We start from the raw sequence: 23,468 nt of genomic DNA on the forward strand, positions 1-23,468 counted from the left end.
GAAAACCAAAACAAAAAAAAAATCCTTTAAACCTTAACCTTGATAGAGTGCTTTGTTGAAATAATTATAAATTAAAATCATAATATAGTATATATATATAGAAATAGCAAACTTGTCAGTCTGGCAACTATTTTTTTAATATATTTATTTATTTGAGAGGGGGGCAGGGAGGGAGGTAGAGAGAGAGAGGGAAAGAGGGGGATTGGGAGATGGGCACATGAGGGCCTCCAGCCACTGCTAATGAATTCCAGATGCATGCACCCCCTTGTGCATCTGGCTTACGTGGGACCTGGAGAGTTGAACTGGGATCCTTTGGCTTTACAGACAAATGCCTTAACCGCTAAGCCATCTCTCCAGCCAATGGCAACTATTTTTATACTTTATTTGTAGTCTTCAAGACTAGTTAGTCACTAGACCTCCATTCCCACCTTGCTCACACTACATTTGGTAGACCTCCCAACAGAAGGAGGGGAAAGGGAATGGCCTCTTCGTCTATAAGGGTCAAAAATCTTCTGTGTTGGCCTGGAGAGATGGTTTAGCAGTTAGGCACTTGCCTGTGAAGCCTGAGGACCCCAGTTCGAGGCTCAATTCTCCAGGACCCACGTAAGCCAGATGCACAAGGTGGCACATGCATCTGGAGTTTGTTTGCAGTGGCTGGCGGGCCCATTCTTCTCTCTATATCTTCCTCTTTCTCTCTCTGTCTGTCACTCTCAAATAAATAAAAATAAACAAAAAAATTAAAAAAAAATCTTTTGTGTTGTGTAGTCCTCTGGGATACCTGTGGCTCCTCCTCCTCCTCCCACGGCCACTTATCCATTATATACCCACTACAGTCGGATCTCTTCCATGCTCTCATGCATGCCTTTTCCACTTCTGCCTCAGTTGCCAAAGAGAAAGTAATTTTTTAATGTCTTTATTTATTTATTTTAAGTATTTTATTTTTATTTATTTGAGAGCAACAGATAGAGAAAGGCAGAGAGAGAGAGAGAGAGAGAGAATGAGTGCGCCAGGGCCTCCAGCTGCTGCAAACGAACTTCAGACACATGCGCTCCCTTGTGCATCTGGCTAATGTGGGTCCTGAAGAATCGAGCCTCAAACCGGGATCCTTAGGCTTCACAGGCAAGCTCTTAACCACTAAGCCATCTCCCCAGCCCAAATATTTTTATTTATTGAGAGCAAGAGATAGGCACAGAGAGGTTGAGTATGGGTGGACCAGAACCACCTGCCACACTGCTAACAAACTCCAAACACATGTGCCACTTCATGCTTCACATGGGAATTGGGTAATTAAACCCGGGTCATCAGGCTTTGCAATCAAGTTTCTTTAACTGCTGAGCCATCTCTCCAACCCACATTTGGCTTTTGAGGGACACCTTGCCCTCTCACAAAGGAATAATGTTCTTTGTTCTTAGTGCTAACTAAATAATAATAGGTAACATCTTGAATGCTTACTCAAAAAATTAAATAGATAAATAAATAAAGCAAAGATGACAAACTAAGAAAATGAGCCTGCACAGGTTTCATAACTTCATAACTTGAGGCCTTTGAATCTGGGCTGTATGACTTCTGAGCCTTTGCTTTCTGCCACCATGCTATTATGAACAATCCCAGCAGAAACATGAATGTAGAATTTTAACATGGGATTTGTTGCAGTGGGACCACAGATGAAAGTAGGTAAGACATATTTGTGATAGGCCTTAGGATGAGCTTTGGTTTTCTGGTTCACCCAGTGGGGGGCATTGGACTGTAGCAGACAGCTTTGGGTTCACTGAGATGAACTTCCATACCAGGCACAGTTATGGAGGAAGGGATTTATTGAAGCTTACAGATCCAGGGGAAGTTCCACAATGGCAGAAGCAGCTGATTGCTTTCACAGGACCAAACACAAAGAGAGAAGCACAAGTCACATAGCACAGCACACTCAGGAACTCCAGCTAGGCACAGGTTGAATAGATTGAAATCTCAAACCCACCACCACACCTTAAGATCCGCCCAGTGACCATTTCCAGCCAGGTGGCTGCAGATGCAAACTACAAACTAATGGACTGGAGAGATGGCTTAGCAGTTAAGCTCTTGCCTGTGAAGCCGAAGGACCCCAGTTCAAGGCTCGATTCTCCAGGACCCACATTAGCCAGATGCACAAGGGGGGCGTCTGGAGTTTGTTTGCAGTGGCTGGAACCTCTGGCGCGCCCATATTCTCTCTCTCCCTCTTTCTTTGTGCTCTCAAATAAATAAAAAATAAACTTTAAAAAAAAAACCCTACAAACTAATAAGAAAAACCTGAATATATTGGGGGCCATCTATTCAAACTACCTGATTTAACATGGGATTTGTTGCATTGGGACCACAGATGAGAGCAGGTAAGATGTATTTGTGATAGGCCTTGGAATAAGCTTTGGTTTTCTGGTTCACCTAGTGGGGGGCATTGGAAGACACTGCTTCAGCTAATGCACAGCACAGTCACATCTGCAGTGCCAGCATGTATTGATTCTCTTACCTCCCTGGGATAAGTGTGATGCTTTCTAAATGACATGTTCTGTTTTCTAGTTGAGGCATGACCCTTGTTGTCCAGAATCTTTGACCATATCTAGAAAGTTTATCTGGGAAAAATGGTCTAATTAATTTATTGCTTTTAAAAAACATTTATTTGTTAGAAAGAAAGAGGCAGATATGAAGAATGGGCATGCCGGGGTCTCTAGCCACTGCAAACAAACTCCAGGTGCATGTGTCACTTTGTGCATTTGGCTTTATGTGGGTACTGGGTAGGTCCTTAGACTTTTCAGGCAAGAGCCTTAAGCACTAAGCCATATTTTCAGCCCCAATTTTTGATTTTTTTGAGATAGGGTTTCACTGCAGCTCAGGCTAACGTGGAACTCACTATGCACTCTCAGGCCAGCCTCGAACTCAACAGTGATCCTCCTGCCTCTGCCTTTGTAGCACTGGGATTAAAGGAAAGTACCATCACAGCCAACTATTTTAATTTCTGAGTCAAGTTGTGTAGCAATGAAGGCTAACAATGGCCCCAAATGTTCAAAAAAAAATTTTTTTTTTTTACTAAATATGAAAGAATTTTAGTTATGGTGAACAGGGTCTCTTATGTGGATACTACTTAGTGTTTTTGAGAAGTATTTCTCAAATGGGGAGATGACTTATGTTCTATGCTATGAATTAGGTTCAAAATTATTTTTAGCACTGTAGATAGTCTTGTCTATATTAGAGTTAATTTCGTAAGTGGGAGAGCAAAGCTAAATGGATGCACTGTCTGAGGACCAGAGCATGGTGGAAAATTCCCAGCACGTCTGTCTTTTTCAGGAGCTGAAAAATGAGACAGAAGTGGGAACATTTGTTCCCTAGGGGCCTGAGGCAGACACACCCATTCTGTTCCCCTTGGCTTTGTACCACCACTGACATTCCACTAAAGAATTGATTTTCTGTTTTTTATTTTAATTATAGGATTTTAATGCTTATGTTTAAACCTAGTATGCTTTCCTTGTTCATACAGTTCTTGATATAGAACTGGCTCAAAAGCATGTTGGCTTCTTTGATATAACTTCCCCCAAACTACTAGAAAAAAATGGATCATTTGTCTTTTACTTTTCTTCTTGTAGGAAATTCGGCGCCTCCATCAATATGTGAAATTTGCTGTCCAAGATGTGAATGACGTTCTGGACTTGGAGTGGGATCGGCATCTGGAACAAAAGAAGAAACAAAAGTGAGCAAGACTCCTCTGCTTGAAGTACACATTGCTGCTGCCTTATAGAAAGACGACATAGGAGAATATGAAACACTATAGGCACTTGCTCCTTTTGACATAGTCATTTCACTTCTGAAAGTTTCATTTACAAAAGTAATAAATAGTAGCAACAGGTATATAAAGGAATCTATGCTGAAGGACCATTTATTTATTTATTATTATTATTATTTTGTTTTGTTTTTTGAGGTAGGGTCTCACTCTTGCCCAGGCTGACCTGGAATTCACTATGTCTGTCTCAGGATGCCCTCAAACTCACAGCAGTCCTCCTACCTCTGCCTCCCGGGTGCTGGGATTAAAGGCCACCATGCCTGACTTATTTATTTTTTCAGTATATAAACTCAGGCCAGCCTGGTCTCACACTCATTGTGATCTTCCTACTTTAGCCTCCCAAGTGCTAGGATAAAAGGCATATGCCATTTCACCTGGTTCTAGAACAGGCACGCACCTTAGCTGCTAAGCCATCTCGCCATCCTCTGAATTCTCTTTCTGCAGAGTTCAGATTCTTTGTGTATACAGTCTTTTTTTTTTTTTAGTACTTTTCTACGTTTGGCCCTTTTGTGAATATTGCGTGAAAATTTCCTTTACAGATGTGTGTTCTGTACCCTGTCACCAGAAGTAGTCACACTCACTTGGTCTCCTCAAGAAGTACTAGAAAAAAAGGAAGTAAGGGCAGAAGTTTCTGTTCAGCATACACATTTTCATTCTGTGATCAGTAACGAGGCAATTGATAGCAAAGAAACCACTTGGCTTATAACTGATATAGGACTACCCACTTTGACTTTATTTCTGTAATTTTTTTTTTCTTTTGGTTTCACTCTAGCTCAGGTTGTCCTGGAATTCACTGGGTAATCTCATGGTAGCCTTGAACTTTTGGAGATCCTCCTGTCTCTGCCTTCCAAGTGCTAGGATTAAAGGCATATGCTACCATGCCCGACTTACTTGTATAATTTTTCCTTAAGTTAGTAGAAACATTTTTGCCAATGCTCAGTGGGTTATAAGGAAAAACATTAACACCTAGAAAGACTACCTTCCTCTGCATTTAGACCTACCACTCAGCAGCAGCCAGATCTCTCTTTCATTGTGGGGCCAGATAACCTGCCTCACCCTAATGCCTGAGTTTGTATTGAGTGTGATTTACATATAGAAAAACACACATATTCCAAGCATACAGCTGGATAGGTTCACTCTGATCTTGGTTGTTGTCACTTTCCTTCCCAGAAGCCTCTGGAGGGTTTTGCCTAATTTGTACTGTTCGTTAATGTAGACCTGGCCTTCATGTTCTAACTCTTCTTCCTCATGCCATCTTAGCCTCATTATGCTTTCATCCCCTTTCTACTTTCTAGTATTTTTAAAAATTTTTGTCCACTTGAGATTCTCCATTTACAATTGTGGTCTTATATTTGGGGGTGTGAGGGTCAAAAAGATTCTCTACTTCAACCATTTTTTCCTTTCTGCTGTAACAGGCGCCTACTTGTGCCAGAGCGAGAGACATTGTTCAACACACTAGCCAACAACCGGGAAATCATCAACCAGCAGAGGAAGAGGTTGAATCACCTGGTGGACACTCTCCAACAGCTTCGTCTCTATAACCAGACATCCCCATGGAGCTTGCCCTCAGCTCTTGCCCAGAGCAGTACTCAGAGGTGCATAAGGACTTGGGACTCAGTCAGTTAGGTTAGATGGATGCATGAATGAACATTCGGGGAGCATTTTATGCTAGTCTTACTTACATGGTTCAGACATGGGTTTGGAAGTGACTCTGCTTGCCTGTTGGCTGTGTGGTCTTGGTCATGTTCTGGTCCCCTCTGATCATTGATCCTGCCTTTTGGGTTTGTTGGAGAGGTAAGTCTCTAGTGCATGGAACATTTTTCCTGATGAAATAGGTGTCCCACAGGCACAGCAGTTACTGTGTGTAATTGTAGTAACAATGTGATTGTTTTAGTGACAGCTAATATGGTTAAGTTTTCTGACTTGCCTCAAAAGCCCAGACTTGCCATTTTGCTTGCATGTGGAGGCTTTCATTAGACAGTTTGTTCCTGAAGTTATCAAGATGATTCCGAGAGTCTGCTTTTGAGCCATGTAGATAGTAGTCCTTTCTGCTGAGACGCCATAGTGTTAGGGTTTGTGCAGGAGTCTATACCAGTAAGGTGTAGACTCATCTTTTGTACTTCTGTATTGAGAAGAGTGTATACCACATTGCCTCAGCTTTTTCAGCTCATGGTTGCTTTGAATGTAACACTTTCCTATTTCAGTTTTGACAGTGACCTTGAAAGCCTGCGAAATGCTTTGTTAAAAACCACCATAGAATCTCACACCAAGCCCTTGCCCAGAGTACCAGGTAAAGCATCCCTCCTAGTTTCCTAGCTGGTTGTTCTATCTAGCTTCTGGCATCTAAAAGCTGAATCTAAGCATTCATGAGTTTATGAAATTCTTGCAGCTAAACTGTCCCTGGTGAAACAGGCTCAACTGAGAAACTTCTTGGCCAAGAGGAAGACCCCGCCAGTGAGGTCCACTGCTCCAGGTAAAGGGACTGGTCCATGTATTACATGGTACTAGGATGCAGTCTTGCTTTTGGTTTTCATAGGGATCAAGAATATATCCCTTTAAATAAATAAATATGAAAAATACTCAACTATGAAAAAAAAATAATATATCCCTGGAATCTGCTATTGGTCTGAATATTGGGATAAGAAGCAGCTTATACATTTTGGATGAAACAACTCAAGGTCATTGTTTGGGCTTTGGCACCACATAGTTCCCAGGTTATGTGGCAAAGATTCACCAGCTCATGGAGTCAGCTGAGTGGAATCCTAGCCTCTTTTCTCTCTGATTTACACATAATTTGTAATTACATTACATTGAAGAAAAGCTTTACGAAGGAAAGACTATGGTATAGGCAGGGACAACTAAGTGCAGTTGATGAGAGGTTCTTTTTCTGCCACTTAAGTCATCCACATACTTGCTTTAATGTGTCTTCTTTCAGGGGTGTGGTTCCTACCCAGAACCTTACACATGGGGGGCAATCTCTGCCATACCACAAGCTAGCTCCCAGTCCTTGATTCTTTTTTCTTTTCCTTTCTTCTCATACTCATTCTTGCCCAGGCTGACCTAGAACTCACACTGTAGCCCAGGCTAGCCTTGAACTCACAGCAGTCCTCCTACCTCAGCCTCCTAAATGCTGGGATTGTAGATGTGAGTCACCATACCTGGGTTGTTTTGTGTTTTGAGACAGGGACTCATGTAGCCCAGGTTAGCCTGGACCTTACTATATACCCTTGAAGTATATAGACCTTGAAGTCTGCCAAATGCTAGCATTATAGACACACACTACCCACATACACACACCTGGCTTAATTGTCTTTTGTTGTTTTTTTGAAATAGGGTTTCATTCCAGCCCAAGCTGACCTGGAATTCACTCTGTAATACCAGGCTTGTCTCAAACTCACAGCAATCCTCCTACCTGTACCTCCCAAGTGCTGGGATTAAAGGTGTGCGCCACCACACTCTTAAAAAAAAATTGTGCTTCAGTGTGGGCTAGGGTGAGATCCTATCTCGGAAAATAAAACAAGAAAATAAGCCTGGCATGGCAACTTGCGCCTTTAATCCCAGCATTCAGGAGGCAGAGGTAGGAGGATCACCGTGAGTTCAAGGCCACTCTGAGACTACATAATGAATTCCAGGTCAGCCTGGGCTATAGTGATACCCTACCTTGAAACCCCCTCAAACAAAACCCCTCAAAACAAAAACATTTGTTATTATGTTGCTTTGCTTTAGAGGCACTTTCTGCATTTTTCTTTTAAATCCTGGTGGGATTGTTGTGTGTGTGTGGTGGTGGGATTTTTTTGAGGTAGGGTCTCACTCTAGGCCAGGCTAGCTTCATACTTACAATGATCCTCCTTCCTCAGCCTCCCAAGTGCTAGAATTAAAGGTATGTGCCACCATGCTTAACTGAAATTTTTTTTTTACTTTTTTGATAACCTCTACATATTATAGACAATATACTACGTGACAGTGTAGACAATATGCCTGCCATATGATGCCACATATCATAATCTCCTCTTGTACCTTTCTGTCCCCCCCCCCCCTTATTCCCACTCCACTAAATCTTTTTTTTTCAATTAGTCTTCTATTTTGATATCATCATTTCCACCCCACTCCAAAATATGCACATCTTCTGTAGGTAGTGTTCGCCACTGTAAGGTCCTGAATGAATGCCATGATCATTTTGTATCTGGAAGACAGTATTGTAAAGCCTTCCTCCCCTTCCTTTGGCTGAAATTTTGATTTCAATTAATTTTTTTTTACCAGCAGCAAATGTTTTTGGTAAAAATCTGTTAAAATAGCTCAAAGAGATTTTATTTAGTATCATGATTTGTTCTTTTCTATAAACATTTAGGGGCTTAGTTAAGTGATAGCCACCAACAACTGAATTTTTAAGAAACATTTATTTATTTGCAAGCGGACGGAGAGAGGGAGGGTAAAAAGGAAGGAGAGAGAGAATGGGCACGCAGGGGCCTCTAGCCACTGCAAACCAACTCCAGATGGATGCGTCACTTTGTGCATCTGGCTTTATGTGAGTACTAGGAACGAAATTAGTTTGTCAGGCTTTTTAGGCAAGCAGCTTAACCACTGAGCCATCTCTTCAGTCTCCAAGTGAAGGGTTTTTTGGGGATGCTTAGAATTTATTTTATATACTTATTGATTTCTACAATTGGCCATAAACTGTTCATATGGTTCTCACCTGTACTCCTTATCTGAAATAACTGACTGGGTGAGCATTCCTAATTTGAAAGTCTAAGTCAGATCCAAAATCCAAAACCTTAAATGCTCCCAAATTAGAAACTTTTTAGAGTGCTAACATAATGCCATATGTGGAAATTCCATCCCATACTATGTGACAGGCCAAAATCAAAATACAAACACACTAAAATATGCACATAATTACCTTTATATATGTGTATAAGGTATATAGAATATCCCCAAAGAGCTCATTACATATATGCAAATAATCCCAAAATCTGGAAGAAATTTTGAACATTTTGATAAAGGTGAAAGGAAAATGTTGGGTCCACCTCTATAAAGTGAAGTTTTTGATAACCCTTTTACCTATATAATGAAGGCAGTCTTAATAAATAATGAGGAAAATATGGAAATATATTTTAAAAATTAGGCTTCGCATGGTGGCTCATGCTGTTAATCCCAGCACTCGGGAGGCAGAGGTAGGAGGATCACCATGAGTTCGAGGCCACCTTGAGACTATAGTGAATTCTAGGTCAGCCTGAGCTAGAGTGAGACCCTACCTCAAAAAACCAAAAACAAATTAATTAATTAATTAAAAATGACTCCTCCCACTTCAGATAATGTCTTAACTTTTTGCTTACTTCCCAATTTATTTCCTTTGCATATGCAAATTTATAAAGATTTTAGGATTACAAAAGTTTTATGTCCTGCTTTCTGGTAATTAAAATTCATTAGTCTTGCTGCATATGGTGGTGCATGCCTTTAATCCCAGCACTTGGTTTGATTTTCTAGTACCCATATAAAGCTGGATGCACAAAGTGGTACATGCATCTGTAGTTCATTTGCAGTGGCTAGAGGCCCTGGTGTTCCTATTCTCTTGCTGATACTCTCTGCTTGCAAATAAATAATTTAAAAAAAAAAAACACATAAAGAAGAAAAAGAATACAACATTGAAGGCCCAGGTCTAAGTTGAATATGAGGCATATGTTTCCATCCAGTAGTCTCATGTAGAATCATTGGGTATTTTTGGAGTCACTCAGGACTGAGACCATTCTGACTTTTTAAGCTTAAGTTAAATTCTTAGAAAGTTACAGTTGGAAAGCAGTGGTGATGGTGTGACATGGAAGTTTGTGTGTTACTTCTGTTTTTTTGTTTGTTTGGTTGGTTGGTTTTTTGACTGGCAAGACTTTCTGGTGAGAGCTCAGGGTGTCTTGCTTTTCCACCAGCATTAGTACTGTCTCTGGCTTTTTCACATCCTTTATAGTCAGGATGTCCTTATCCTAAACAGCATGGTTTTTCAAAGTTCCTTTTGAGCCAAGACCCAAAAATATTTTTGTTACATTCAACAACAGCTGCTTCCACTTAAAATATATAATTAAATTGTTTTACAAATTGGATATGTCTTTCAGCAGTGAAACTTACACAGCTTTTGGGCTTGCTTTGAGTTGTCTAAATGGTGTTTTATTGGGATTTTGTAGCCAGCCTGACTCGATCAGCCTTCCTGTCTCAGAGATACTATGAAGACTTGGATGAAGTGAGCTCTACGTCGTCCATTTCTCAGTCTCTGGAGAGTGAAGATACCCGGGCATCCTCCAAAGATGAGGAAGCTGTGGTCCAGGTCCCTCGGCATGCCCCTGTTGTCCGCACACCTTCCATCCAACCCAGTCTCTTGCCCCAGGCAGTGCCTTTTGCTAAGTCTCACCTGATCCATGGTTCTTCACCTGCTGTGATGGGAACTACGTGTAAGTCAGCAATGAGAAAGGAAGCACTTCATTTATTCCTGTTAGGTTTTTAAATAATTAATGCACTGTATCTGGGTTTAAGACTTAGGTTCCAGCTCATTTCTGCTAACATACAGAGATTAGAAGACTAATTGAAAAGGTAAAGGTTCCAGTTGAAAGCAATTGTTAAGACCACTGAGGAATAAGAAACTTGACAGTTTTGCACTGCAGCAGTGCCACTGTAGAGTCCAGCTTGGGTTTATGTACTACACCCCAGGGCCTCTAGACACTGCAGTTGAGCTTCAGACACGTGTGCCACCTAGTGTGCATGTGCGACATTGCACTGGCTTACAAGGGATCTGGGGAAAGTCGAACGTGTGTTCTTAGGTTTTGCAGGCAAGCACCTTAACCACTAAGCCATCTCTCCAGCCCTTGTGTTGTTGTTTTAAACTGGTGGTTTAAGAGTAAAAGGGAAGGAGTATTTGCCTTGGGGTAAAGCAACATCCACTTCAGTGTCTTTGTAGTCCCCCCTCATTTCAGCCTTGGGGTGCACCCTGCCATAGAACTCACCAGCACCAGTGTTCACAGAAACCGTCTGCATTGTGCTCTTACTGCTTTAGTGCACTGTTGGGACTTTAGGCAGAATGACATGTGACAGCAAGCAAATGCAAGTATGAGGGACAAGAGTGCATCACTCCTTTGGGGAAAGATGATCAGAACACTGATCTACTAGTGTGAGTTATGTATCACTGTCAGGGAATGAATACCTGGGGTTTTAGCTAATAGAGGTGGGGAGACACTGTCTGGTGTCTGGAAGATCGCAGTGCCAACCTATCAGTTTACTGACGCTCTGCTAATATCAGTGCTTAATAAATTTTCATCTTAGCATTTTCCTTGCATCCTAACAGAATTTGCCATTTAAAAAATTTTATTTATTTATTATTTTTTATGAGAGGGAAGCAAGACAGAGATAGAGAATTGGCACACCAGGGCCTCTAGCCACTGCTGTCAAACTCCAGATGTGTGTGCCACCTTATGCACGTGTGTCACCTTGTGCATCTGGCTTCTTTTGTTTTGTTGTGTTTTATTGTGTTTTTCGAGGCAGAGTCTCGCTCTAACCCAGGCTGACATGGAATTCACTATGTAGTCTCAGGGTGGCCTCGAACTCATGGACACCCTCCTACTTCTACCTCCTGAGTCCTGGGATTAAAGGTGTGTGCCACCACGCCTGGCCATCTGGCTTTTTACATGGGTTCTGGGGAGTTGAATCTGGGTCCTTGGGCTTTGTAGGCTAGCAGCTTAACCACTAAGCCATCTCTTCAGCCTGGAATTTGCCATTTTAACTTAAATGTGTTTCCCTCTTTTACACACTTTATCACATAATTTTTCTTTTTCCTACAGTGTCCATGCCTGCTAGCAAGATTATTCCTCAGGGAGCTGACAGCACAATGCTGGCAACAAAAACCGTCAAACATGGCGCACCTGGTCCTTCCCACACTGTGGCAGCTCCTCAGGCAGCCGCTGCTGCAGCTCTGAGACGGCAGATGGCCAATCAGGCGCCAGGTAAAGACTACAGCCCCACACCTCAGAGTGAATGTGAGCTGTCCTGGTTATAGGCTTGAACGATGAGGACAGGAGACAACTGGCTATCTTTGCTGTCCTTCAGAAGGGAAGTTTGATGCGATGGCCCTGGCCTCGTGAGGAGAAAGCTTCCAGGAGGGTCTGAAATTATTTTCCTTTGGAGAGCCAGAATTAGATCTGCCACACTTAGTTAAGTGGGAAATCAGTGTTTTGATGCATTTGATAATTCCCTACTTGGAATGGAAATGTCTCCTTTGAGTCCCAAATTTGATTTTTGAAATTGGACTATCTGATAACAATATAGAAGCATCTCCTAGTATCTTAAGAATCCTAGGCCTGGGGGCAGTGTTAGCATACCCGCAGTTCTGTGCTCAAGCAGTGCCAGATTTAGAGAAGTGGAAGTTAGCCAGTAAGTAGCAGAACGTGAACTCTAGACTTGTGTGCTGTTCTGGTTTCAGAACGGCTTCTCCTTAACGTTGTGGATGCACCTCTTCAGAGTGCTGATCTGCACTAGCCTGTCAGTGGTTTGCAGTTACCCTGCATTTCCTGTGTGAGGAGTTAATAGTCGGGAGAGTTGTGCTCAAGAACTTAAGTTATCACTGCTTATTTGGCAAGCTAATGGTTCTTAGTTCCCTCCTTTCTGTCCCAAACAGTTGTATTACTGGGTACAAGCCAGGAGTACTACAAATTAACCTTAAAATGCATAGGGTCTCCCCCTTTCAAGAAAGGATCATCTAGCCTCAGACTGTAACTAGTGTTAAAGTTGAGAAATTGTCATGAACCAACTATTTTCACTTAAGACATGGTGGTTTGATCTAGGGGAAAAAAAGAATGAGCAGCTGGGCATGGTGCCTCACACATTCAATCACAGCTTGTAGGAGTTTCAGGACAGCCTAGACTGCAGAGTGAGACCCTGTCTCAAAACAATAACATTAAACAGTGTTAAAAAAAATTTTTTTTTTCTAGAGGCTGACGAGAGAGCTTAGTATTTAATGATCCTTGCTTACAATGCCTGACCACTCGGGTGCAGTTCCCCACAACTGACATAAATGCACAAAGTGGTACATGGGTCTGGAGTTCATTTACACTGGCAAGAGGTCCTGGTGCACACACACTCACTCACATGCTTATTCATTCTCTCTTCCTCAAATAAAAAGGTAATATTTCTTAAAAAAATTTGTAGGCCAGAGACACGCACCTTATCCCAGCACTTGGGAGGCAGAAATAGGGAGATCACCGTCAATTCAAGGCCAGCCTAGGACTACAGAGTAAGTTCTAGGTTAGCCTGGGCTAGAGGGAGACACTATCTCAGGGAGAAAGAGTCTGAGTGGTTGGAGAGAAGGCTCAGCAGTTAAGTGCACTTCCTGCACAAGCATGAGGGCCAAAGGGCCTCTGAGACTGCCTGAGTTCAAACTTCCAGATCCTGCATAAAATACCTGAGTGTGGTCACACACACACCTGTAATCCCGGTCCCACTGTGGAGCAGAGACCCAAGAATCCTTATAGCTCTGCAAGCTATGGAATCAGTAAAAAGAGACTGTGATTCAAAACATGACACCCGATGCTCACTTGGCTACCGCAGACAGTCAATCCCCCCTCCAGTGTCTCCAGGGGAAAGACTAGGTAACTCTTTTTTTTAATTTATGAGAGAGAGAGGATTGGCACTCCAGGGCCTTAGCCACGCAAATGAGCTTGAGACTCGTGTGCCACCTGTGCACATATGTCACTTTGTGCAGCTGGCTTATGTAGGTTCTAGGGTGTCAAAGCTGGGTCCTTAAGGCTTCACAGACAAGCACCTTAACTGCTAAGCTGTCTCTCTAGCCCCTAGGTAACTTTTTATGAGACTTTTAAGCTTTCAGGGCATATAATGGTTTGATGCTCTCTTTATTACATGGAGCAATCAGAATCTTAACATACTGAGCAAGACCCCAAATCCAGGTGGTTATTTGTAAAGTTAAAATCTGTTGGGGAAGCTGGGCATGGTGGCACATGCATTTAATCCTAGCACTCAGGAGGCAGAGGTAGGAGGATCGCCATAAGTTTGAGGCCACCCTGAGACTCCATAGTGAATTCCAGGTCAGCCTGGGCTAGAGTGAGACCCTACCTCAAAATAAATAAATAAATAAATGCTGGGCATAGTGGTGCATGCCTTTAATCCCAGCACTTGGGAGGCAGAAGTAGGAAGATTGCTGTGAGTTCAAGGCCACCCTGAGATTACATAGTGCATTACAGGTCAGCCTGGGCTAGAGCGAGACCCTACCTCGAAAAAAAAAAAAAATTAAAATAAAAGATCCAATGGGATTTAGGGTGGTAAACTCTTCAGCAGGTGTGCTGTGCTCTGCAGTATCTTTAAGATTCTAAGACATGGCACCTTTGAGTGTGAAGATGAAGTCTGCAGACCCTCCTCTGAAGAAGGGAGGTGGAGTCATGCACATCCACCTGGCTGCCTGGGGTGTCCTCAGAAGAAACCCAAGAGCTTGCTTGGGCTTTCCCAGTTAACTACAGAATATCACTAAATGTTCTTGCACACAATGGAAAATTATAAGTAACAAAAAGAAGTAACAGGACATCTTTAGTAGCAGTGGTAGAGAGCTTGCCTGGCATGCATGAGGCCTTGGGTTCAATGCAAGTATATAATCAAAATAGCTTGTAAGATAAATAATATAGGTGTCACATATATCCCTGTTTCCATTCTTCAACGTGGGCTTCTTGGTCTCTTCTCCCACTCTTTTCCAAGTTCTGTTTTCCACATCTCACTGTGGTTTTTTTATTTTTTGGAGGTAAGGTCTCACTCTAGCCCAAAGTGACCTAGAATTTATTATGTAGTCTCAGGGTGGCCTTGAATTTACCTCAGTCCTCCTACCTCTGCCTCCCAAGTGCTGGGATTAAAGGCGTGCACTACCACGCTCAGTTCTTTCTTTCTTTTTTTTTTTTTTTTTTTTTGTTTGTTTGGTTTTTCAAGGTAGGGTCACACACTAGCCCAGACTGACCTGGAATTCGCTATGTAGTCTCAGGGTGGCCTCAACTCACAGTGATCCTCCTACCTCTGCCTCCCAAATGCTGGGATTAAAGATGTGCACCACCATGCCCAGCTTTTTTTTTTTTCATTTGTGAACAGAGAGGGAAGGAGAGATAGAATATAGAATGAATATAGAGAATACACACACACACACACAAACACACGCACACGGGCACAAGGGCCTCCTGCCATTGCAAACAAAATCCAGATGCTTGCAGACTTTGTGCCTCTGGCTTTACATGGGTATTGGGGAATCCAACCCAAGCTGGCAGGCTTTGCTTAAACTGCTGAACCATCTCTCCAACTGCTTACTGTGTGTGTGTGTGTCTGCCTCATTGAGCCATGAGCTCCATTAGAAAAGAAGCTGCACAGATAGCTTATGTATCTGCAGCAGTTCACACAGAGCCTGGTTCGTAATAAGCCCACGGGAAAGGAGCACAGATGAGTAAGTGGCAGCAGTCCTAAGCCAAAGGCTGTTAATCCTCTGGCTTTTACTGCTCTTTTCAAGAAGAGCCAGCGGCGTGGCAGGTACCTCAGCTCAGCTGTGGAAAAGCTGGCCAAGGAATTCTCTATATAAGTACATTTGATTAGATTATGTAAAGTCGGTTTCTTGGCCTTTGTTAATGGACTAGGCCAGGTGTTCTACTGATCACACTGCTGAATAGATGGCCTCTGTTTAATAAAGTTGAAGTCTGCTCTAGGTCAGGTTCTCGGTGTTCATTCTATAGGCTAGGTCTTTTGATCCTTTACTGGAATTGATGTGGTTCTCTCACTTCTGTTTACATAGCCGTGAGCACCTTGACTGAATCAACTCTGAAGAATGTTCCTCAAGTGGTGAACGTGCAGGAATTAAAGAGTAATGCTGCAGCCCCGTCTTTGGCCATGGGGTATGTTACAGCTGCGTGTGTGTCCGGGTCAGTGAAGGTTTCTATAATGAAGATGAACTGCCTGCAGGGGGATGCTCTGCTCTCACAGTGTGCTCCTCCTCGTCCCCCAGGACCTGGGCTGTAGAGGGACTACTACCAGCCTTGCACAGCTCTGGTGGGATTCTAGGAAGTTGTTCTTTTCAGTTGCCAGGAGCAGTCATCACCTTTTTCTGAGTGTAAATCTGCAAAGGGCACCCATTTAAGCTACCAAGTCAGGTGTGTGGTTTCATTTATCTCTTTAATGCTCCCAGGGTCTCAGAGTTGGTACTTTAGGTCCTGCTGCCTATTGATTCTAGTCTCTGGTGGTCTCCAGATTGACAGTTTCGTCCCTCACCAGCTCTCCAGAAACTTTGTTGTTTTTTTTTTTTAATATAAGCATCCTTATATATCCCAGGATGGCACCAGCACACCCAGATGTTACACTTTGTTGGGGGTTGAACCCAGGGCTTTGTGCATACTAGATGAGCACCACTCCCTTCTGAGCTGTATCCCTTGCTCCCAGACACTTCTTTACATTTCCCTTGTCATTTGTGTGAAGAAAGAATGCTTTTAAAGCCAGTAGATGTGTTTGCAGATCCTTCCGCTTCTCTTCTGAGCTGTTGAGGCAGAATTCTTGCCAGATACCATTTGTCTTTAATGCGCACCATCATGCAGAACCAAAGGTGCCAACTCCCTCCTGCTACTCTAGGCAGCACACCTCACAGCACATGCTTGTGCCCTTCTCTGCTTTGGACAGTTTTGGAGCCACGTACCCTCTAAACCAGCCATTCTCCCCAGTGCTATCACAACTTGTTAAGGCCATCCCCTCAGTTTGAACCGGGGTATTGTCTTTTAGGGAATCAGTGTCTGGTGCACATGGTTACCCCCTGGCAAGAAGAACAACTGCATGCTGTATGTCTGACCACACAGCATATCCCCTCTCTGCTGCTGCCATGGAGCAGACCTGCCCAGTGCTCGATTGCTGTTTTGTCCAGTGGCCCTGCTTAACTGCATGTTGCTCCATTTACTGAGATTGCTTGCTATGGGAATTTTTTACTTATCTCAAGGCCAGACAGAAGAACATGCCTGCCCTCTTTCTTATCTTTTTTTTTCCTTTTTTTTTTCTTTTTTAAATTTTTATTAGCATTTTCCATGATTATAAAAAAAATGTCCCATGGTAATTCCCTCCTTCCCCCTGCCACACTTTCCCCTTTGAAATTCCATTCTCCTTCATATTACCTCTTGTACAGTGACCTTAGAGCTAGAACTTCAAATTTAGACCATTCTTGGTATTGGTGGTTGCTGTAAACTTGAAGAAACTGTGCATTATAGTTTGGTAACTGTAGTAGATTCCCATCACAAGGAGGCAAAGAGAACTGCTGAAAGGCAGGATGCTTTGTAAGGCAGGTGATGCAGCCTGTGGAAACACGGTGTGGTGCTTCTGACACATTTAGAGGATGACCACAGAGAAGTATCTCTTGGTTCTTACTTGATCTTCACTCAGGCTTGTCACCTCTGGTGGTTCAGTTGAACTGATCTTGGATGATGACATTTTTTTCTTTGTTTTATGTTTTTATTTATTTGCAGAGAGAGAAATAATGAGTACACCAGGTCCTCCTGCCACTGTAAACTAACTCCAGATACATGTACCACTTTGTGCATCTGGCTTTATTTACATGAGTACTGGGGAATCAAACCCAGGCCATCTGGTTTTCTAAGCACCTTTAACTACTGAGTCCTCTCCCAGCCCTGATGACTCTTTTCAAACAGCATTTCAGGGTTTCCTCATTTTTCTAGCAAGAAAATAGACTTGAAGGAGAAGAATCTTAGGCTGGAGAGATGGCTCCGCAGTTAAAGCACTTGCTTTCATGGCCCAGGTTTGACTTCCAGTACCCACATAAAGCCAGATACACAAAGTGGCCCATGTGTCTGGAGTTTGTTTGCAGTGGATGGGGGACCCAGCCATGCCTATTTTTTTCCTCTTTCTCTGCAAATAAATAATTTTTTTTTAAATGCTGTAGGGGAGAGATGGCTGTGATTATGAGCATGCAAGTACTGTGGTATGCCTTTATAAGTCAGAAGACAACTTTGGGTGTCAGTCCTCACCTTCTCTGCATTCAGCAGGCTACCTTCTAGGAGAGTCTCCTGTCCCCATCTCCCTTCTCACATATCCAGGATTATAGATACTTATGCTACAGAGTCCATGTTTTGGGGCCCTGAATAAGCATTTTACCCACTGAGCCAGCTCCCTGCCCTCTTTCAACAAATTCATGATGAGTACTTCCTATATATATGCCAACACCTTGTGCCTGGAGCTAGAGACAACTTGGTTCATAGAACTGACCAAAAACCTTGTCCTGGTCATGGAGAAATAAACATTAAGCAAAATAAATTAATAAACTTTGTAACATCCTAGATGGTGAAAGATATTATGGTGAAAACTGATCTAAGGGAAGGGTTTAGAGACTGTGGTCTGGGTATGAATGACAGTGTTCATAAAGTGACCAAAGGAGGCCTTCCTAGGAAGTTGGCATAGGAGGGAAGACTAAACAGCCAAAGAGCAGCTCTCCTGAACCAGTGAGAGAATTCTCCTGTCATTGGTTCTGCAGCAAGAGCATGCCTGGCAGGTGGGGAGCAGTAGGAGATCAGCATCGGTAGATCTTACCTGTTTTAAGTCCTTGCTTTCAGTTGTTTTGGAGATACATTTGTGAGTGGTTCATACAAGAATTCCATATTTTGCTTTTTGATCTAAATGTCCCAAACTGTATTACAAAGCTGCCATCCAGCTTCATATTCTTTGAATCGAACTGTGGAGTTCCATTCTCTCTGCATCCTTGGCAACACTTGCTCGTGCCTGTCTCCACAAAGCTATGTCAGCAGGGCAACCTGGGCTCTTAACACTCTAATTATGGTTTTGACTTACGTTTTCTTTTTGTTGTTGTTGTTTATTTTTATTTATTTATTTGAGAGCAACAGACAGAGGGAGAAAGAGGCAGAGGCAGAGACAGAGAGAATGGGGGTGCCAGGGCCTCCAGCCACTGCAAACGAACTCCAGATATGCTCCCCTTTGTGCATCTGGCTAATGTGGGTCCTAGGGAATCGAACCTTGGTCCTTTGGCTTTGCAAGCAAATGTCTTAACTGCTAAGCCATTTCTCCAGCCTTAGTTTGTCTTGTAATTTCTTTGGTTTTGGTATCAAGATAATACCCTTCCTTCCTTCTTTCCTTCCTTCTTTCCTTCCTTTTTTCCTTCCTTCTTTCCTTCCCTCCTTCCTTCCTTCCTTCCGTCCGTCCGTCCTTCCTTCCTTCCTTCCTTCCTTTTTTTTAAAGAGTCCACTTCTGTTTCCCGGAAAAGCCCATGTAGACTTGTCCTTAAGTCTTCGGTAAAATTCAAGAGTGGAGCCATCTGAGCTTGGGATGTTCAGATTCGTTAGTCATTTTGGTAAATACTCTATGTACACATAGAAAGTGTGTGAATTCTGGTGGTGGTGTGTGTTTAGTTTAGTTTTTGCGATACTGGGTATTAAGCCCAGGGCCTCAAGCACAATAAGCAAGTGCTTTGCCAGTGAGGTGTGTCCCCAGCGCTGGGGTTTCTGGAAACATTAGTTAGGATAAGGTATTGTTTGGTTGTATGCTGCCTTGGTTCTTAATGCCTGTTCTTTGGAGTAGTGAGAGTGCTGTGGACACTCTCCACTTGGGTGGGAGTGTGCCTCTTTTCCTTACAGTTAGGTCAGTTCTCATTTCCTGTGTTTGAAGTCCTGTCGTTAGTTACATAGACACTTAGGATCCTTGTGTTCTGTTTGTTTAGTCTGTGGATTTTGATTTTTTTTTTTTTTTTTTTTTTTTTTTGAGGCAGGACCACACTCTAGCCCAGGCTGACCTGGAATTCACTTGGTAGCCTTAAGCCGGCCTCTCAATTATGGAGATCATCCTACCTCAGCCTCCCTCCCACCTGTTGGGATTAAGGGTGTGCTCTACCATGCTTGGCTCTCATTATGTTCTTTGAGGAACTGCCTAGTTAATATTTTGTCCCTAGTAATATTAAGTGCTCAGATATCTAGATACTACTGTCTCTACTCCACCTTTCCTTGTTTAATGTCACTATGGTATGTGTTTTCTGTCCTATCATGTTGAACTTGTTTTGTCTTTGTTTGTAGAGTGGTTTCCTCATAGTACACCAGTGTAAGATAAACTTCATATTAAGTTGAACCGTACACTTAGAAATAGCTGCTTTTTATTTTAATTTAAACAATCTTTATTGATGTAAGCTAATTAACAGTGTTAGAAAAAATTTACTATTGTAACTGAAGAGCTTAAAGTTTGATATATGGGAATAGCTGCTACTCACATAGCTCTTTAGATTTTATTTAGAAGCTAACAGGCAGAGAGGTTCCGCACTTAAACAGTGATTTAAAATGCTGTAGTTTAAACTAGGATTTCTGAACTTCACAATCATGTAGGATCAAGGTCTTTCTCCAAGAGTCATCAGAATGATAAGGATTGAGGGCTAGGGCGATGGCTTAGTGGTTAGAGGCACTTGCTTGCAAAGCCTGCTGGTACAGTTCCTTAATACCCATGTAAAGTCAGGGTCTTGGCTTGCCCATGTTCTCATTCCTTCCACCCTCTTTTTCCTTGCGATATATAAATATAAGTTACATATATAAAAGGATAATATGGCTTGAAAAGACTCGTATCTTTGCCATCTCCCTGCTACTGTTTGTTCTGACACATTTCAGCAAATATTTCAGTGCTTCCATTAATACATATTTTCCCAATCTGAAATGAAACTTAAATGTTTCTATCATAATTCTGTTTTGCAACCTAGTCAAAGAGTTAAGTTCTTTTTGTGCATCAGTAAGGTGGTTATCTTTATTCTTCCCTAAACCTTCCGGACTTCCTACAGCTCATCTATCTAGTTGTTTCAGTCCCTGATTCTGAACTATTATAGATTATATATTATTATAGATTTCTTCTTAATCACTAGTTTTTCTTCTTGTCCTGCAATCCAAATCCCACTGCTGTAAATAGTTACAGACTTCTGAGAGTGTCCAGGGTGGTGGTTCATGCTTAACATCTCAGTAGTCCAGAGGCTGAGACAGGAGAATTACCACAAGTCTCAGGTCAGCCTGGGCTACATCATGAGTTCCGGGTCAGTCTGGGTTATATAACAAGACCCTCTCTCAAAAAAAAAAAAAGTGGGGGTAGGGCTGGAGAGTTGGCTTATCAGTTAAAGCGCTTGTTTGCAAAGCCTGAAGGCCTGGGTTTAATTCCCCAGTACCCATGTGAGCCAGATGCACAAGGTAGTGCATGCATCTGGAATTCCTTTGTGGGGACTAGAGGCCCTGATGTGCCCATTCTGTCTCTCTTTCTCACTGCCATAAGTAAATAAATAAATTCGGGCTAGAGAAATGGCTCAGCTGTCAGGGCACTTGTCTGCAAAGCCTAAAGAACCAGGTTCAATTCCCAGTGTCCATGTAAAGCCAGATGCTCAAAGTGGTACATGCATCTGGAGTTCATTTGCAGTGGCCCTGACATACCCATTCTTTCTGTCTCTTTTTCTCTCTGTCTGTGCTTGCATATAAATAATTTTTTAAAATTAGTGATCAATCTTTTGGATTAGCCTACTTTTTGTTTTTTTAGACAAGGTCTTTCTTCATAGCTCTGGTGGTCTCACTTGGATTGATCCTCTTACATTTGCTCTTATATTTTCCAAGCATGTGTGATTTTTGTGGCTACTGGATTTGAAGGAAGCTTTGGTATACATTTTTGTTCTTCACTGCAGAAGAAGAGCCTTGTTAATGACCACTGTGTTCTGCACTTCACCTCTGTAAGGTTCAGGAGTAACCAAGGACCACGGAGACCACTCTGAGGAAAAGATGGAAGTTTTTTTTCGGGGAAAAACACAAGCTGCCAGGACTGACTCAAGAGTGGAGCAGTCAGTTTGGGGTTACAGAAAACAGGCGTTACAGGTTTTTCAGTTGGGGAGACGTGAGGAAGGGGAGGAATTTCTTTGTTGGGGCAGTAAATCTCTGTTCTTTACATTAGCCATAGAGTGAGACCAGAAATGACCCAGTGAGAGATAAAGGGGCAGTAAATGTAGACCTGGAGCCTTGTTAGGCAGGGGAGGGATAATAGCTGGGCAAGTTCTTGAGGAATGTGGAGGACTCGCCCTCCTGCTGTCTGCCTTCCTTCCTGCTGTCCTGGGTGACTCCATTTTGTCACAACCTCTTGAGTCTTTTTTTTTTTTTTTTTTTTAATTTTTGAGAGAGAGAATGTACACTCCAGGGCCTTTAACCACTGTGAACGAATTCCAGATGTGCGTGTCCCCTTGTGTGCATGTGTGACATTGTGTGCTTGCGTCATTGTGTGTCTGGCTTATATGAGACCTAGAGATTCAAACATAGGCTTTGCAGGCAAGCACCTTAACCTTTGTGCCATCTCTCCAGCCCTATCTTTCACAATTTTTATACATGTAAATAATAAATTTTCATCATAATCCCCTCATTGCCTTTATTTTTCCTCCTTTTCCTATTCATCCCTTCTTCCCAGATCAGTCCCTCCTTTGATCTCTTTTTCCTCCATGCACGCGCCTCCCACTGAGCTTAATTAAGGTTGCCTACATGAGCATGAATGAAGAACAGTATTATTTACCAGAGCTTGTGTTAACTTTCCCATTACTACACCACTGAAAAAAAGGTATTATGCTTCCCCAGCAACCAAGGACCTCCTTTTTATGCTCTTTAAAAATGTTAAAATAAGTGAAAGAATGTGCACTTTCCACAACAATGAATGAACATTTGCCACTGACAAAAGGCTTCAGTCAGGCATGATGGTGGCACACACCTTTAATCAGGAGACAGAGATAGGGAATCACTGTGAGGCCAGCCTGGGACTACAGAATGAGCTCCAGGTCATCCAGGGCTAGAATTGAGAGCCAGGGGGAGGGGGAAGGGGGGGAATAAAAGAAAGAAGAAGCTTCAGCAGCTATCTTAATGCTTTGCAACTTCATAGTGCTAGTTTTATATATTTTTTTGCTTTTTTTTTTCTACCCTAGGCTGCTTTGGCATGGTTCCTATGCTGCCATCTTAACCAGAGTCCTAGTTTTATATATTTTTGTTACGACTTTTGCCATTTTCTGCTTGTGGTCCCTTGATATTTAATTCCATCCTGCTAGAAAGTAGAATAAAGTCACCCAAAATATGGCAGTTCTAATTTGGCTCTTCTGTCTTATGAATGTTTGCAATCACTGATTTCCATTGTTTTGGCCCATGTCACGCACAGACCATTGTGCATGTTTATTTGGGCAAATACTGTTCTTTTCTGTTTGCCGTTTTGAGTCACGGTGGAGATTGCTTGGGGCTGGTCTATCAGTAGGTTTATTGACTGCTTGTGCTGAACAGCATTTCTCTGCAGGGGTTTCATGTGACTTGCTGTGTTGGTACTGTGAATCATAATTTGTGTGTGTGGGGATTTAGGATACCCAGGAGATTTATAGCTTTATTACAAGTAAATAATACAATGACTATACTCTATCTAATGCATGCATGATTTAATTTACCATCATGTTATAACTAAATTTTGGGTACAGAAATTTTCTAAGATTTGGTTAAATTATAGTGTTTATTTTTATGTTTAGTTTCATATAAGAGAGTTTGATTTCCCTTGTGATTCTCTTGAGCACAAACCATTTCGGTTAGCAAGCCTGCTATATCCACCCAGGGATTGCTTGCATCCCAGCAGTCTTGCTGGT

The 23,468-nt window shown here is 42.4% G+C and overlaps 1 protein-coding gene across 6 annotated transcripts in view; it reads left to right on the forward strand.

Moving 5' to 3' along the window:
• Nup214 (nucleoporin 214) overlaps positions 1 to 23,468 on the forward strand; it is a 110,258-nt gene that overhangs the window by 41,500 nt on the left and 45,290 nt on the right. For all 6 annotated transcript variants that reach the window (XM_045149919.1, XM_045149901.1, XM_045149926.1 and 3 more), the window contains exons 18-24: positions 3,609 to 3,712; positions 5,218 to 5,397; positions 6,007 to 6,092; positions 6,192 to 6,275; positions 9,973 to 10,236; positions 11,617 to 11,778; positions 15,603 to 15,702. In XM_045149919.1, the coding sequence (XP_045005854.1) occupies positions 3,609 to 3,712; positions 5,218 to 5,397; positions 6,007 to 6,092; positions 6,192 to 6,275; positions 9,973 to 10,236; positions 11,617 to 11,778; positions 15,603 to 15,702 (980 nt within the window). The remainder of the gene's footprint in view (positions 1 to 3,608; positions 3,713 to 5,217; positions 5,398 to 6,006; positions 6,093 to 6,191; positions 6,276 to 9,972; positions 10,237 to 11,616; positions 11,779 to 15,602; positions 15,703 to 23,468) is intronic.

This window comes from Jaculus jaculus, chromosome 1, assembly GCF_020740685.1.
Source record: "Jaculus jaculus isolate mJacJac1 chromosome 1, mJacJac1.mat.Y.cur, whole genome shotgun sequence".
NCBI classification, from domain to species: Eukaryota; Metazoa; Chordata; class Mammalia; order Rodentia; family Dipodidae; genus Jaculus; species Jaculus jaculus.